The sequence below is a fragment of the Nannospalax galili genome, unplaced genomic scaffold (assembly GCF_000622305.1).
Source record: "Nannospalax galili isolate Female #2095 unplaced genomic scaffold, S.galili_v1.0 scaffold286, whole genome shotgun sequence".
NCBI classification, from domain to species: Eukaryota; Metazoa; Chordata; class Mammalia; order Rodentia; family Spalacidae; genus Nannospalax; species Nannospalax galili.
In genome coordinates, this window is record NW_008359442.1 from 12,251,430 (window position 1) to 12,269,717 (window position 18,288).

The 18,288-nt window shown below is 42.8% G+C and overlaps 1 protein-coding gene across 3 annotated transcripts in view; it reads right to left on the reverse strand.

Annotated features, from left to right (window-relative positions):
- Prkce (protein kinase C epsilon) overlaps positions 1–18,288 on the reverse strand; it is a 559,250-nt gene that overhangs the window by 179,626 nt on the left and 361,336 nt on the right. For all 3 annotated transcript variants that reach the window (XM_029558628.1, XM_029558629.1, XM_008823069.3), the window contains 2 exons: positions 16,216–16,415; positions 12,805–12,978 (listed from right to left, as the gene is read on the reverse strand). In XM_029558628.1, coding sequence (XP_029414488.1) covers positions 12,805–12,978; positions 16,216–16,415 — 374 coding nt within the window. The remainder of the gene's footprint in view (positions 1–12,804; positions 12,979–16,215; positions 16,416–18,288) is intronic.

Here is an 18,288-nt window from a genome sequence, read left to right on the forward strand (position 1 = left end):
GTGTAAGGTATGGCAAATTATTGAGAACAAAGATCATTTTCCCTGACCTCTGATTCTCTGACTCTACTGCACTGTGCCTTCCACACCCTCCTTGACAGACCAGGAAGCACAGCAAAACTGTGGGGCTCAATCTGCTCCAAAAGCCAGGAGGTGCAGCTCTGACAGCCAGAGCCAGATAACGAGCTTGGCCCCCTAGCAATGTGCACACCAGCATTCCCGATATAGTGGATTACACATTGTTGATGAGCCCCACATGAATGTGCTGCTGAGCCAAGAACAGGTCAGTACTAGGGGACCCACACTACAGGGCCTGATGGAGAATTTGCCTGAGATTCATTCTCATGATCTCCTTAGAACATTGTAGTAAAAACAAAATGTTCCAATGTGGTGAAAATGGATGCTATAACTTCCCGTTGGCTCATATTTTCAGACAAAATGAAATTCCGGAAGCCAGCTAACTGGGTTTGAATTCAAGACTGTCACTTCTAGTTCTGGAGCCTCTCTTTGGGATAATACCACTTACAAGATTGGTGTGAAGATTGAGTGAATGTATGGAAACGCTTGAAATTGAACCTAGCATACTGTTTTTGCTAATTCTGTCATCACTGAGTCATGACTGACCCTGAAGTAGAAGAGGATCACTAGCCCACCTAGAAGACCCCTCCTGTCAGGTGAAACCAATCACCTCCAGAGACAAACTACCAGTGAACAATTTGTTATGATGCTATTAACAAACCAGTAACTATCCCTGTTAGGCAGCTTCTGCCACTATGACAAGATACTCAAGAATATCAACTTAAAGGAGGAAAGATTTATTTTGGCTCATGGTTTCAGTCCATGATCACCTGGCTCCATCATTTCTAGACCTGTGGTAGGTAACATCATGGCAGGATGCAGAGGCTCATCTCATGGTAGATAGGAAGGACAGAGAGAGTGAGAGTAAGGGGCCAGGGATAAGACATATCCCTTCAGGACTCACTCCCTTCAAGGAAGTCCCACTTACCAAGTTTCTGTCACTTCCCAATAGCCTGTTAAATTATGAATCGATCAATGAATTAAATCATGCTCCCATAATCCAATCACTTTCCCAAAGCTCAATCTTTGAACACTGGTGCACTGAGGACAGTCCTTTGGGGGGAACACTTCAGAGCTAAATAATATTATGTATTCCTGTATTGGTGAGATAGTCACCAAATGTAACCTTTCCCAGTGACAGGAAAGAGAGAGACTCCAGCAAGAATTCTCTGGGATCTGGCGAATGAATAAAGGCATTTTGAAGAGCTGTAAGAAGCTCTGCTCATGGCTGGAGAAATGGCTCAGCTGTTAAAAGCCCTGGCTGCTTGAAGAGTTCAGTTCCCAGTACCCAATTAGGCCATTCACAATCATCTGTATCTCCAGCTCCAGCAATTTGATTCCCTCATCTGGCCTCTGAAGGCACCTGCACTTACCCTCACACGTATATGCACTCAGCACGCACACACAGACACACACAGTGTGTGTGTGTATGCATGCGCCCCTGAAGGTCAAAAGACAGTGTCAGATCCCCTGGAGTTGGAGTTACAGGCTGTTGTGAGCAGCCCAATGTGGAACTGAACTCACATCCTCTGGAAGAGCAGTGCCCAGAAGACTTTCAGAGAAAGCATCCCGGGCAGAAGCCAGATAGAATGGGCATTCTTGAATCACACTGCCTTCCCTCCAACATCCCATGATTCCTACAAATCAATAGGGTACTATGAACACAAATGACCGAATGGGCTGTACCCACCACCTGGCAAAATCTTCAAAGTCAGAGCAGGAAGGGCCAGTAAGGTTATCTGAAGTATCAGAGACCACTGGAACAAAAAGTCCAGGTTATATGACGAAAATCCATTGCTTCAGCTGAGAAATTTCAATAGGTAGAAGTTTCTCTACAGAATGCCATGTGACTTTCCCTGTGGAAAACATCACACCACTACCAAGATTCAATATGAACCTAAAAATAGACACTCTAAAAAAAGAGACAAATCCTGAGATCCAATAGATGGTGGGTGCTGGGGAAAGATTGAGAAGTCTGACGTCAACCGTGAGGAAACTGGCTTTGTTTGGTCAGCATGTTGGATAACTTTGGCTTCTAGTTTTAGATTTCTAGATGAAACTTTTTATTCAGATTGGGTTAGAAAATGAGCAAATGACATCATAGAAGCGTGAGGATCACTTACCGTACCTGGCAGCTCTCTACCTTCTCATTTTCCATTAGTCTAGGGCTACCTGGCTGACATTCTCTATAGTAGCAGTTACAATACTATGCTTTCTTCATGAGCAGACTGGCCTTCTAGAAGCAGAGGGGAAATGGAGTGGCCTATGCCAATTCTCCCTTCAAAGCCTTTCACTGTCTCTGGACTCCTGGGCTATTTGAATGGCCTTCTCCAGGGTTTCTGCTTTTCACTCTTCAATCTATGCTACACAGAGCTGCACAGAGTATGCCTTATAAGCCACCATTTCCTAGATTATCTTCAAGGAGTGTCCTTCTACAATGAATGCAGACTCCTTGCCTGGGATTGTCAAGAGCTCTTCCCCTTAGCCAGAATCGCCCCACGATGCTGTCCTCCTCACAACTTCCCAGAGTGAGCCTGTTGTTCCTGCACCTTCTGGCATCCAGGGTCCATTCCTGCAAATTCCTGTCCCTTGAAACTCTTTGTCCCCTTCTTCTCCCCTTCACACAGCAGCAACTGGGCAGAGCCCATTCCCCACCCAGCCTATCCCACAGCAACCCTCTTCTCCCGAGGAGGCAAAAGTGGGCACTGTGATCTGATCCCAATTTTATCACAAACTGTGCAAGCCTGCCCCAGCAGCTAAGCCCCCTGCATCTCAGTTTTCTCATCTGCCCAAAGGACTGTCAAAAATACCTATACCCCATGGGACTTGAAAAAGGCCTGCCATCTCTTAAGTGCTTCTTAAGGACCCTCCCTCTTCTTTAACTCCTATTGTCTCTATTCCAAATTACTGCTTGATGAGTGTCATCTCTCCCTGGACATAAGAGGCCTGGTCTCAGTTATCTCCCAACAGCATTTTAAAAGGTTCTGGCACAGTACAGCTTTTCATGATTAACAGTGTGGTAGAAGATCCCAGTCACATTTTATCACAGGCCTCTGTATCTGTCAGCAGTGAGCCAGCAGTTTAAACATGTTTTTACCTATCACCAGACACTTCTCTTAGTGATCCATGTAGCATAGGAGAAACTCAAGTCTTGGATCTACTTCTAAATGGCTACCACTACCCAAATCTCAGGAACGCATCCAGTTTAACAATGGATGCATTTTAGTAATGGGAGCCTTAAACTGGTGGCTGCGGATGTATATCAGATTATACGTGGTAAGTAAAACTCATCAAGAATCATCTCTCATTGGTGGTTTTAAATATTTTCAAAGTGAAGTCCTTTCTTCAAACACTATCTTGCTTGGAATATTAACACATGAAGCAGGTCAAAGTGGGGCCGCTCTGCCAGATGGAGGAGGAAGAGCATGAATCCCTTCCCACCACAGCATGTATGTAATCTGTATGCCCACATATGTGTATATGCAAGCACACATGTGTATGCACACATGCTCACACACATGCATGTGCATGTACACACACACACATGCATGCACACAGTACATCAATGAGGCACCTCTACAAAATCCAGATTGAAAATGAGCAGTGTTAGAATAAGCAAATAGTTTAGAATGAACAAGCACACTCCTTCCTTCATCATGGAAAAGCACCCACTAGGAGAACAAACAGGTACATGATGTTAAAGGCATTAAACTCTTGGTCTGTTGATGTCAGTGTCCATGGTTATTTATAAGCTGTAATCAAGTTTATGTCATAGAAACTGAGAAATATAAAGAAGGTGGTTCTGTTTCTGAAAGGCCAAGGCTGGCCCTCACTGGGCAATGCTGGGCAATACATTCCGATTCCCACTGTGGACACCAGTCCTCTGAAAGCCAAGGACTTGTAGCTGCCTGCAACGTCCAATGTATTCTTTTGGTATTGTAAAACCCTAAAAATCATTCAGTTGAAGGTTGAGTGCCAACAGAGTAGGAATTCTATAAGACTGATGCCAATTTTATAACCGTATATGTATCAAATACACGTTATTTTTTAAAATCAGGAAATATATATAATCAATGTTTTGGTAATAGCCATTTGCAACATTCCTCTTTTGTGTTTTGAATTTTCCAAATTTTCTACAAAGAACAATTATTCTTGGTGATTAAAAATAATTTTTGTTTTGGAACAACAAAGCTAGCAGTTTGTAAACATGAATGAATCATGTGTCTGGGCATTAGGATAAGGCTAGCACTTTTTAGACCATACCACAATGGGCAAGATCCCACGAGGCTCAGATGTGCCCTCCCTTGTCCACCACTATATCCTGTGGCAGGTAATGTGGTGACTCATGACATGGCACTTAGTAGGTCCTTAACACCTCATGGTTGACTAGACAAGTGTGAGCCTCAGCCTGCTGCAGCCTATTCTGGACATCATTTCCTGTGTCTTCTGTCTTGCACTTTCAGAAAATCAAAATGTTTCCACAGACAGGCTGAGAGTCTCTGCTACTCTTGCCAGCTTAAAGGGTATTGTTTTTGTTGTTGTTCTAGACTCAGTGAGTTCAATTAAATGGAATTGTCACCCTTGGACTCTTTCTCTGTATATGTAGTAATGGGGAGAAGGCATTAGGGGGTGAGAGTTTGGCCAGGGCAAGGAAGGGGGCTGGAGGGAGAAAATGGAGTGTGAGCAACAAAGGCTGCTGGGAAACCTGAATTCCAGTACACGCTCTATTAAAATCAAGTTATAAGACTTCCCTGGGTCTCAGTTTTTGCATCTGTAAAAAGGAGTGACCACCAACCAGTCTGGAGATACAAATCAAAATCACAATGAGCTACCATCTTACACCCATCTAGAGAGCTAGTCCCAAACAAACAAATGCCCACCACACCAGACAGAAACAGAAATCAAGTGTTGATAAAGCAGTGTAGAAACTGGAATCCTTTTACTCTGTTTGGGGGTGGGTAAAATGTTTCAGCCACTATTATAAAGAGTAGGGCAGTTGTCTAAAAAATTAAAAATGGAATTACCATATGATCCAATCATCTTACTTCTGAGTGCATAGTCAAAAGAATGTTAGAGCCTCAAATAGAATACCCATGCTCATAGAAGCATTATTCACAATAGCCAAAATACAGAAATAACCCAAGTGTGATATCTGTTAACAGACAAACGGATAAGGAAAATATGATAATACATACAATGGGATATTAAAATCTAAGGGAATTTTGATCCATGTTACAACATGGGTGAGCCTTGAGGATACTATGCTAAGTGAAACAAGCCAAATACAAAATGATAATTACTGCAAAGCTCCAGTTACATGAGGTACATAGAGTAGTCAGAATGAAAGAAAGTAGAACAGGGGCTGGAAGAGGGAGGACGAGTTACTGTTTGATGGGCATACTAGTTATTTTTTGTCAACTTGACACAAACTAGAGACACCTGGGAAGAAGAAACCTTATCGAGGGATTCTCAGCATCAGATTGGCCTGTGAGCATATCTACAGGGGCATTTTCTTTATTTCTAATTGATGTAAGAGGACCCAGACCACTGTGGGTGGTGTCATCCCTAGGCAGGTGGGCCTGGGCTCTAAGAAAGGTAGCTGGGTAAGCCAGAGGAAGCAGTAAAAGCAGAATTCCTCTGTGGTCTCTGCTTCAGTTCCCTCCATGATGAACTTTAAATTATAAGGTGAAATAAGCCCTTTTCTCCATAAGTTGTTTATGGTCATGCTATTTATCACAACAACAGAAACCAAGCTAGGACAATGGGTATGAGTTTTAGTGTTTACAAGATAAAAAGAGTTGTGGAGACAGGTGGTGGTGATAGACATACCATGTAAATGTACTATCCTTATTGAATTGGATATTTAAAAATAGTTAAGGGGGAGCTGAGGAGATGGCTCAGTGAGTAAAATACTTGTTGTACGAACATGAGGGCCTGAATTCACATCCTCAGCACCAGTAAAAAAAAATTGGCAAGGCCATGAGAACCTATGACCCCAGGGCTGGGTGGGGTGAAGACAGACAGATCCTGGGGGCTTGCTAGCCAGCTAGACTAGCCAAAAGTCAAGCTCCATGTTTGATGAGAGGCTTTGCCTCAATAAGATGGAAAATGATCAAGGAAGATGCCCCAAGTTGACCTCTGGCTTCCACATGCTCATGTACAGGTGAGTATACCCCCACAAATGTGCATACATGTGCATACACCACCACCACCCTCATAGATTTTTGTATTGTTTTGTTTTTGAGATGGTCTCTTTATGTAGCAGGGGGTGGCCTCAAACTCCCTATTTTCCTGCCTCAGGATTATAGTTATGGATTATAGGATTATAGATGTGTTACAGGCAGTAAATTTTATCACAAAAAAAGGGGAAATAAAAAGGGGAATGAGCATACTTATCTTACAGAGACACATCATGAAGGTGAGAAACTGGAGTGGAGACCTTTTAAAGCAACCTTCCTATCAGATGCAAGGTTTCCTTACTAGCAAAAGAAGTTACCTGTGGTAACAGCCTTTAGATTAAGAGGCAGCACTCCTCCCTGTCTGCCCTGGGGTGGAGACACAGGAGCATTAACCCACCTCACAACCTTATATTTCATCACAGAATGAGACCTTGCTTCAGGACCAGGATGATAGCCTTCTCTGCTTAGCCTGCTTGATGTGAAACTGTGTTCTCTCCCTGACTGGCTGGAGCACTCCCACCCCACCTAGATTCATCTCTCATTCCTTCTCAAGACAACAGAACTTATCACCTAAATGATTTTAAACACTGACCCTCCCATGACAGTTCCTTAAGCCCTTAGTGGCTTGCAGGCCTCAGATCCCACCGAGTATGTGAGCTGGCCAATTAGGGAAATGGCATGGCTGCCCAGCCACCATCACACAGGATGGTCTTGGGCAGATGGTGATGCGTTTCTAGAGTCTCAACTTACTTGGCTAACCAACTGTGTTACCTGAAGCCTAGAGCCTCCACATAGCCTTCACCTAAACCTGTTAAAGATTACAGAGTCTATCTCTATTTAGAATCTTCCACTAGCAAGCGCATCGATCCCCCAGGTGTTGCTAATCCAAAGTCAACTCACAGTATTGAACACTTCGGGCTTCTCTCCTGAGACAGTCACCAAAAGGGATCAAAACCCCTCTAACTCCTCTCAGGCCCTCCCACTTCCCACATCACACGGTCTAGTAGTACATAGCCTACACTTTATTCACCTGCTTGGTTTCTTTGTCTTTTTTGATTTATCTGACATTGCCATCTCTTTTTACAGCTCTAGCAATAGCCCTATCCCTACCCACCACCTTTTTTTTTTTTTTTTAAGTTTGGCTGTTCTTCTGTTAAAAGTCAAAATAAACATTAGAATTCCTTGAAACTACAAATTCTCCCTCTGTTGTCAACACTTGCTCTGGGCAGCTCTCCCGATGCCCACAGAGATTATTAAATCGCATTTGAAAAATGTCTCCAGTTGCTTTTTAAGGATTTTCCATGCTGCATTTCCCTCAGGGCAAGAGGGATGCTGGCCAAGGGAGATCCTGTAGGAGTTCAGTCCCTGTTTCCTTCACAGCACAGTCCTCCAGGATTTGGCTTCCCAGGCCTGGCAGGAAATGCCAGAGGGTGGGGGACGGGTACACTGTGCAGAGCTACAAGTTTTAAAGAGGCAACATAATGGACAAATTTATTTGGGACAGGTTTTGTGGGATCCAGTTGGAGTGGATGGTTTCGCAACAGGGATCATAAAATACAAATACACAGAATCTTAAAAGGCATGGGAATTTTCATTTTCTCTTAACCACAAAACTAAAACAAACTACCTCTCAGTGGCTCCCCTGGCCCTACAGCCAATGTGGATGAATGGAAATCTGGAACAGGCAATTTCTGAAGTAACTTATCCACCAAGCTCTAGCCTGGAGCAGGCCCAGGTCTTTTAGAGCCTGGGCAGGCACCTCAGCCCCTCCGAAGAGGGCTCACAGTGCTCCTGTACCCATCAGCCTCTGACCCTTCAGGAATTTATTTCCCTTATTCTCTTATTCTCTGGCTACTTTCACTTTCTTCCTTTCTTTCCTTTTTCTGTTTTCTGTGAGGATACAGGACACAGATATTGTGAGACCTAGTGAGGAAAAAATAATGCCAACATGAGATCTGGAAATAACTTCTAGGTTTCATTAACCATCTCTTGGCTCCTACCTTCTTCCAGATGCTAACCATATTTTAAGGTCCAGTTCTGCAGATTGAACTACTTGGTTTAGGTTCTCTAGAAACCCAGGTTTCTCTAGAAAAGGAACACAGCATAGTGGGAGCTGAAGTCAAATACAAGGTCTGAATTTGATGGAAATCTAAGTGACTGCCTCAGTGACCGGCCTATCTGCCTTTTCTCAGTCAAACACGAGATCTGAAATTGAAGTTATCACCTTATGAAATGTCCTCTCTGCCCTTTCTTACTAGCCCTGGAAAGCTGGGGTCATTTCACTTGCTTCTCATCCTTCTCAAGCCTATGGGAGGCAGACCAGAGCACAGTCACCAAGGGCAGATTGACATAGGACAGAAAAGACCGTCATTGCTTCATTCTAATGTGGCCATGCACTGAGTTGCAGAGGTCAGGCTTGACTGGATCATCATGGTTGATGCCAAGGGTCTGCATAGTCATCAGCACTAGCTGTCAAATGAGATTTGGGACCTGATTTTACGAACTTCCAAATCCTGCCAGGCAACCTGTACACAACACACAGCTTAAAGCTCTGTGTAATCTACTAGGAAGTTCTCAAAGCAGTTTCTACAAGAGCAATTTCTTTCTATATGCTAAAAAAATAAGTAAACATGACTTAACGTTCTTGCTGCTCTACGTGTCCTAATTAAGCAAGGATAAAAACATTCTTAATGGGATTGAAACAGTTATTTGTGCTTTTGAATCATGTATTATAATCTTAGTCAAAATCAAGTTCATGGTGGCTGAGGAACTGTACTTTTTCCAGAAATACGATGCACAAGTAAGACTGACCATGGACCATAGAACCGGGTTCCCTGTTCCACTCCCAATTCTGTCTAAAGATCACCCTTCAAAGCCTGGCTTGAGCACCTTTTTCCACAGACCCTAAGGAATACCAGCTCTGAGTCCTCTTAGTTTGAATACCCCTACCCTGAACAGGACACTTTAGTGTTATTTTTTTTTTTGTAGACATTATTATTTTAAAACCCCCAGTCCTGTATCCAGTCACCCTTGATAAGCTGTGGTTTGCTGATAATTCCACACCCAGCATCTAATTCAGATAGGTGACTAATAGCCACTTTTAAAAACCAAGACATTATACAAGTCCATTTTTAAGAGATAAATTTATAGTAAGATGAATTTTCATATAGTTTCTTTTATTATTAAGCCAATCCCCTTAGTGAAATCCACTTATGATTTACTCCAGGAAAACAGAAGGTTATATACATGCTACATAAAGCATGTGTTCTATTAAGAAGTGCTGGTATAGCGGTCTGTGTCCCTATTCCCTACTGGCAATTTGGGTAACCCCTTCAGAGGATGGCGTGATAAGAATAGGAGGTAGGAATTGGCTAGGCAGTTAGGGTAAAAAGGCCCCCAAAGAAAAATAAACAGTTTCTTGGCTAAAACTCACAATGTCCTTGGGCCTCTTAGCAACATATCCACATGGCAGCTAACAACTATCTGTAACTCCAGTTCCAGGGGATCCACCCTCTTCTGACTTCTGCGGGCACTGTATGACATGGGTGCACTTACATACATGTAGGCATTACAATCATACACATAATGTAAAAATTAAAATAATAATAATAATAAAATACATTTTTTTAAAAAGAAGTGCTGGCATGAGAGCTGATCCGAACATGCTCTTAGAACTATGGCTACTTGACACTGGCCCAAGGAAAGAATCAGTAAATCTCTGAACTACAGATGAATTTCTTCTCTCTCTATCGAGACTCCCAGACCCTCAAAACCATGTCAGTTCACCATGAAATCCATGATGTTGTTCAAAACACTTTGTGTTTCAATGAAAAACTTTAGCTTCAATATTCTTCAATGCATATAGAAAACATTGCTGACACTGAAGACCTCACTGCCCTTTCTTACTTACCCCCCCAGTAAGCAGACTTTCAACTGTGGATTTCCAAGAGCCCCCATGTACCCCAGGAACTCCACATAGTCTTCACGACTAGACTGGACCCTTCTTGGCTGATGGACCTTTTGAAAATGAGTTTAAAGAAAGAATAGTAATGTGGCTCCCTCCATAGATAGCCAGCCCAGACAGTGAGACAGAGATGGATTTGTAGGGATACAAGGAGCACTGTGCTGGCTCATACACAACAGAGAGGCAAAGTCATAGCAGCTTAAGGCCTCACTGGAGTATGAGTCCCCAAGTCCAGATGAAGTACCAGGTTTGTCTCTGCCAACACTGTCTACTGTCTGTAGACAAATCTTTTAGTTCCTGGGATAGGAGTATAGCTTAGTAGTACAGCTCTTGCCTTCCAAGTGTGAGGCCCTAAGTTCAATTCTCAGCACAGAGAGAGAGAGAGAGAGAGAGAGAGAGAGAGAGAGAGAGAGACAGAGAGAGAGAGAGACAGAGAGAGAATAAGGAGGACGAGGAGGAGGATTACTTTTGGTTCTCTGAAAATGCAATTTTCTCAGTGATATGAAAAGGAAAGTCAAAGAAGTGGCTAAAAAAAAGAGAGAGAGAGACAAACCCCCTAAACCTTCCAAGCATTTGATGCGACAGTACATAGTAGGTGTGAGTCTAGTGATTAAGTAGAAGATAAAGATACAGGGGACCTGATATAGTTCTCTTTAATCTCAAATTAGGCCCTAAGGGAGAAAGCCAGGCATAGTGGCTCATGTCTGTAATCCCAGCATTTAGGAGGCTGAGGCAGGAGGCTCATCATAAATTTCAGGCTAGACTGAACTACAGAATGAGATCCTATCTCAAAAACAAAATCACAACAACAAAGCTCTAGTGGAGAAAAGAAGAAAGTTGAGCCCATCGCTGGCTTCTACTGCCACACTGGACTCTATTTGTACACATGCATTACACAATACACATTTAAAAAGATGAGGACAGCCAGCCAGTCCTTAGCTTACTCAGGCAAGGAACAGATTCTTATTAAATAGGGCTCTCTGAGGAAGATGTCATAGAAAAAGCAACACAAATGTCCCATGGAAGGATTTGGGATTTTTCAGAAGATATTTCTCATTCTTTTAAGAGATCAGAGGAATAGGAAAAATTCCATTATATCAGTGTTGCTCAACGTGGAAAAGGTGGTGGATGTGAGGTGGTGGGGATTATAGGGATCAAACAAGTTGGGCAATGATAGATTATGATAGATTAAACTATTCAGTTTTTTTCATTGCAGGTCTCTTCAGGGATACAAGAAAAAGAAATACCAAATGTGTGATAAGACTATCAGAACTATGGTCCACAGAGTTCTTTATTATTTTTTATGATTTACTTTATTTTTAATTGTGTGTATATGTGGGAATCTGTGTATGGTTGAGAGTCCTTGATTCTTAAGGCTTCTCAAATGATCAGGGTTCTAAGAAACAGCTTTGGGGAAACTGTACCAGAGACAAAAGTTTCTAAGGTCAGGGACAAGGTCTTCTTTGTCAGGATCTGGCACACCAGAAAAACTTAGGAAAATAGAATACAAGTTTACTTAATGTCGAAGTAAGGGATTTTCTTAATTCCCAGTAGGAAGAATGATACCTAGAACAAAATAGTGGTGAGAGTATGCCACAGAGCCAGAAATCACATATGTGCAGGCACACACACACACACACACTCACATGCATATGTGTACCAGTCCCTTATCCTGAACTAACCCTTCACTGTCTAGGCTCTAGACAGGGCAGGTACAAGAAGGAGTTTATCATCTAAAGAAACCAAACACTATAGATCCACAATGCATCCTAGAAGTCTTTCTTTCTCCCGCATGCCCCCAAAGACAATAAGATAAAAATTCTGTGAAAAACATGAGCTTTTTATCTTTACTAAGAATGAATACAGAATCAGATGGGGGTGGGAGGAACTCTTTGATCCACAGGCTGTCTTCGTTTCTTTAGTGCCACCTGCTGGTTGCCAGTACATTTTAAAATGCTTGTATTTTACCGTGGAATTCCAAGCGTTTGTTTAGACCCTTCAATCTCTTATGCTATCACACAAATTAGAAGGATTAGGGTGACCTTTGTTCTTTTTCTTGAGTTGAAAGCAACCTAGAAGCGATTTTTGACCACTGATAGAAAGTTAGGAGCAGGACCAGGACATACACCAGGACTGCTTGTTTTCCAAACACTGGGGCTTTGTGTAGCTATAATCTGCAAAGTGCACAATCACTCTCTGATCCCTGCACAAACTCACTTTGAATGGAAAATGCCATGCCTTTAGGAAAGAAGATAATGTTCAAACACACCTGGATCTCTTCAAGGGTAAAATCTACTGTCCTTTACAAAGTCTTGGAAGAAAGCATGTAAATGGTCAAAAATTGTTTTGTGTTTGTTTTGAGATGAGATCTCACTATGAAGCCCTGGCTGGCCTGGAATTTGCTATGTGGACCAGGCTGGCCTGGAACTCACAGAGATCTGCCTCTCTCTGCCTCCCAAGTGCTGGGATTAATGCTGTATACCACCAAATCTGGCAAAAACTACTATCTCATCTGACAGTCTAGATATAATGCATTATGCCCTACTGCCCCAAGATGGTGATTGGCCAGCCCCTTTGCAAGCATACCTTGGTCTGGAAGCAGCAATACAGTTGGGTTAGATAAGGGTGTTTTCGTGCCAGAGCCAAAATCCTCTTCTCTGTCATCGTGCAGTCCACGTCATCATCTTGAAGGATAACGTCCTTCTTTAAGACTTTCACAGCATATACTTCATCTTTGCCTTTGAGTTCTGCCAACATGACCTGAAATCAATTATAATGATCCTCATCAATCTATTGTGCACATGGAATCAAAGGGCAGGAGGAACACAATATCAAATGTTCTAAACACCAGTTTCTCTTTTCCTTTCATTCTGAATAGAACAGCATTAAAAACGTTTAGGAACGCTGTCCATCCTAATATTAAAATGTGTTTCTTTTTTCTCTGTCACAGTGATAAGAAAGAAGTTCAAGTTCAATGAACTTCTGTTAAATGATGATATATTCACATGCATTAGTAATACTTGTAACAAATGGTAAAATAAATACAGTATTTTTCTCTGTCTTTTTCTCTTTCTCTTCTCTTTTGTCTCTTCTCCCCACCCCACTCCACCCCGCTTTATTCAATAGGTCTCACTATGTTGTTCAGATGGGTCTTGAACTCATGGAACTTCTTCAGCCTCCCAAGTGCTGATATTATAGATGTGCACTACCATACCACACGTTAGTATAATACTTTCATAAGAAACAGTGTTTTATATGCATTTTACAAGATCTCCAGAATTATTATGATTGCTGATACCCAGGTTCAAAACAGATATACTACAATTTATTTAAGCTATCTTCCTCACATTGGAAACTTGTTATATTGAATTAAATGCTATCTAAGTTGCACTCAGTATTTCTGGACACAATTTAAAATTTTCTTTTATATTATATCCTTGAAATAGAACTTATCAGAATTACGTTAAAGGATCAAACATTTTACACATTTCCTAATTGATTTGCAAGAAGGCTAAACTCACATGGTGTGCTGGTAGCCATGCAGAAGTATTTTGTTTCATGGCATTTAACATCATGGGGCCTTTTGCTTACAAAGGTTTTTGTTTGCTTGCTTGCTTCCCCTTATTTAGCAGGTGGGAAATGTTATCTTGATGCTGTTTTCAACTGGCAATGAAATTTTGGAATACCTACTTTCTAATTGAATTGCTTTCAGGGTGAATTATTTCTCTCCTTCATCTGGTTATTTGCTATATTCTATCATTTCTCACAAATCTGTTATATATGCTATGTAAAAACCCCTTGCAGGGTTGGAGAGATAGTTCAGCAGTTGAGAGCACTAGCTGCTCTTACAGAGAACCCAGGTTCAATTCCTAGCACCCATATGGCACCTAACAACCGCTTGTAACTCCAGTTCCAGGGGCCCTCTGCTGACATCTGAAGGCATTCACAACACAGGTGCACTTTCATACATGCAGGCAATACACTCATATACATAAAAAATAAAAATAATAAATATATGTTTTAAAACCTCCTGCTTTCTGCAAAGGCCTTCCTAAGTCTGTTTCACAATTGTCTGTTATTTTCCCTACTCAACAGAATTCTCTATTTTGATATACTTCAACCTGTCCATTGTTTGCCTTTACGATTTCTCCTATAGCTTACGGTTGGAAACGTGATTCCTTCTCCCGACAGCTAATAAACAGCTCTATTTTTTTTTCATTTGCTTATCATTTGGTATTTTTTTCTGTACTCATTTATCTTTCAAAGTCACAAGTATTTCTCTGTTTACATGACTTGTAATAACAGTGTTCCAGTGTTGTCAAAGTGAAACAGGGCAATCCAGGGAGCTTGTGAGGTTAACCTGAAGACTTCACCACCCACGCCAAGCACAGACTGGAAGACTTGCTCAAACCTTGGCTGTCATGGCCGTAGTTTTTCCTAATAAACCAGGTAAGTGCTCCAGAACTCTCAAAGCTCCCATCCTGCCTACAGCATGTGCAAGCCTAGAAGCTCTGAGCATGCTCACTTCTCTTGTTTCTTGCTCAGAATCAAACCTAGCCCTGTTTACAGCCCAGAGTCACTCAGAGGCCTTGGGTCTGTTTCTTATTTAGCTAGTCTCTTTAAAAAATGTGATTGCTTCAGCTGTTGCCATTTGAGTAAACAGCTACGCCCCTGCCAGGTGATCTCAGGACAGATAGGGGCTGGTGAATGCCGGCAAAGCAGGCCCTGAGCCTAGGGGTTTTGTGGAGCCTTTCTTCAGAATTGCTCTTGAATGTCAGGATGGGCCTGCAGCTCACCCTACAGACTAATCCCATGAGCTTCTGCTTTCTAGAGCTCAGGACACATTGAGGACATGTGACCCTGGGAAATGCCTGGTCTCCGAGCAGAGCCTCTGCTTGAAGACGTCCCCAAAAGGCAATGCCTAGACACAGCAAGGGACAGTCACAGATCTGAAATGCTCGCCAGCCTCCTGGCTCCCTGCCCTGCCTCTTCCTAAAAACAAATGGATTGTCTTTTGCACCTCATCAGGCCATCAGAATGGTGGCTTCTCACCATCAGTGCTACACTGAGCACACAGAAAGGCACAGCCCCACAGTGGAGAGCAGGATAGAGAAAATGTCCTCAAGGACAGAGCAAGCCTGATCCACTCCATGATTATCCAGTTCTCTTGTCATGTTACAGAACAGGGAAATCAGTTACAGAACACTCTACTTCCAAAGTACTACAGGGTAAGATTCGCTCTGAACCTCAAGTTCTTGGGGGTGGGGGACTTAATTGTTTATGCTCAAATTCTTCATAATGAAATAGCAAAATTTCAGATGTCTAGCTGCACAGAGGAAGAAACATACCGATGTGATTGAGAGTGGAAAACTGAGCACATGCCAAACACATGAAACCTTTCAGCATGCTCCCTCACCCACTCATCCCTGGCCCCATTTGACAAAGGAGAACAACTGAGTCCTACAGAGAAGAAATGTCCATATTCCCACAGATAATGGCCAACAGAGCCAGGGCGCCTGTCAACTTAGGCCTCAGCGCACTTCTACTGTATAAGGAAGGAGAAGGTAACAAGACCAGGCAGAACCTCTCTGCACTGAATCCTTTTTTTCTCCTTCCTTCCTTCCTTCCTTCCTTCCTTCCTTCCTTCCTTTCTTCCTTTCTTCCTTTTCTCTTTCTTTCTTTTATTTCTTTGCAAAACATAGTCTCATGTAGTCCAGGCTGGCCTCCAACTTGCTAACCAAGGATGACCTTGAACTCCTGGTCTTCTTTCTCTCTCTCCTGAGACAGGGTCTCCCTATAGCCCCAGTTGGTCTGGAACTCACTATGGAGACCAGGCTGACCTCAGTCTCACAGAGATCCACCTGCCTCTGCCTCCTGAGTGCTGAGATCAAAAGCATGCACCACACACAGCCCTTCCTCACCAAATCTTAAATCAGACAGATGAGGCAATGTCAAGGGTAGAGAAAACCAGCATCACCACCCATGTGTGCCACAGACCTTGCCAAAGCTGCCTTTGCCCAACACCTTGATGAAGTTGAACTCATCCAGACCCAAGCGCTTGGCCTGGCCTTGCCGGACTTCACCATTCTCGCCAGGGCTTGCCAGTTGACCATCATTAGATGATGATGCCCGGTGTTCCTCCCCTCGGTTGTCAAACGACAAGGCCTTCCGGATGTTATTTTCAAGTTCTTTTAGTTCTAGAGCCAAGGATAAGAAAGTATCAAATTAGCATATACTTCGTGAACCCTTTGAATTAGGGTTCAATACCCAGAATTGTTCCCCCATGAGCTCTCAACCCTCCTTCAGTTCTTCACAGCAGCATACCCAGGGGGCATCCTTCTGCACATTTCTTTGTCTAACACGTTTCCTTTGGTACCCTATATACAGCAGGACCTCAATCTGCAAGGAGGAGGGGGCATGGTCCCTGGTCTGATGGAGTTGACTGCCACCAAAGACCTCTCTGAAAATTTCCTAGTAACCTTGTTCTTAATTCTAGATGTGGTAAGAATTCATGTCTTTTCAGGAATTCTGCAGAGTCTCAAAGACAACAGGTACCCTTCAAGTTTCCTTTGAAAATTAGAACAAGTTATTTGAAAGCATGATCACAGTCATCACTGGTGATAGAATAATTCACTCACAGGGACTAGTAAATCTTTGTCTTCTAAAGGTCTTTACTTTGATGCTGGGTTTACCATGAGTACTTGTCCCACACAAGCCTACCTAACAGCACGAAACACAGGCTTACCATCAACAAAATAGCTTCCCACAATAACATGCTACAAATTTATCTCTGATGGAGCAGGAATTTCTCAGTATAATTTCATAACTATGAGATGGTCTTGTGGCCCTCTAGAGTGTGTGACCTAAATTACCTGGGGATAATAGTGCTGGGTGGCCCCTTGACCCTTTCTATTTGAAGAAGCTTTACAGTTGGCTGTTCATTCACCAACACACACATTCATCTGTGTAGAAATGAGTATCTTGACATAATCAAAGTGTAAAAGATTTTCATGAATAACAGGGATTACAGAGAACAGAGACTATTTATCTCTTGGAATGGAATCAGATGAGTGGCCAGTACCTCTTAGTAGGAAGATGTTTGGCTTCTTTCCAGCAGGACTGTAGCCATAAGGGCCCAAGCAGGGGATCAGGAGTGAGCTTAGGTCGAGAGTAAGCTCCTCTGAGATGGGCTAGGGCTGTAGAATTGGGCTGGGAAGAGGTAGGGATGACATCTAAGTGTACAGACATCCCCGTGATGAACCAGCAGGTTGCCCACCTACCTACCTCACACCTAAGTCTCATCTGAGAGCTGAAAAACTCCATTACTAACAGCATTTTGGAAGACAGAATCTAGATGTCTGGAGACCCCAAAGCTTAAAAAAATGCCTCTCTGAATTCTTGTAATGGAGGAAAGATAAAGACCTGTTTATTTGTTTTGTGATGGTGCTGTCATGCTAAGGGGCTTTCCAGTCCATTATTTCTCTTCTCAGGCTGGCAAACAGGGTACCTGCCTTGCCTGGTGCCTTTGTCTGAATCAAGGCTCTGATGCAGACAGGAGCCAGGCCTGAAAACCATGGGTGCCTCACTCTACTTGGATCTACATTTGACCTGTCTCTTTGAAGTCCCAGAGAACACTTCGATAATAAAAGGGGAAAAGTGAAAAACACCATGCTGGTCCAGGATAGCACCTCTAATACTTAGGAGTGAATAAAATCTCTTTTGGAATAAAGACTCAGAAAGGGAATCAAAGCAACAGGAGAAAAAACTGACACCAAGTATTTTGTGGCCTCAGGATTGGCAAATGGAACCTGAAGCTGTTTCACTCACTCCTGGGTAAGAAGGGCTGCGTTACAAGTCATGAACTCCAAGGTGGATTTCATGGTACAGGAAAGGCACTGGCCTGGCCTGATCACTAACTTAGTTTTCAGCCTTGGGGAACGCATTTTAAACTCCAACCTTTCACTTCTCAACCTGTGACCTGGTTGAGCACCCACGTGGTATGAGCATACTATTAGGAACAAGACCACAGAACAGCTGCAGAAAACACAGCCGCCCCCCCCCCCCGCCCCC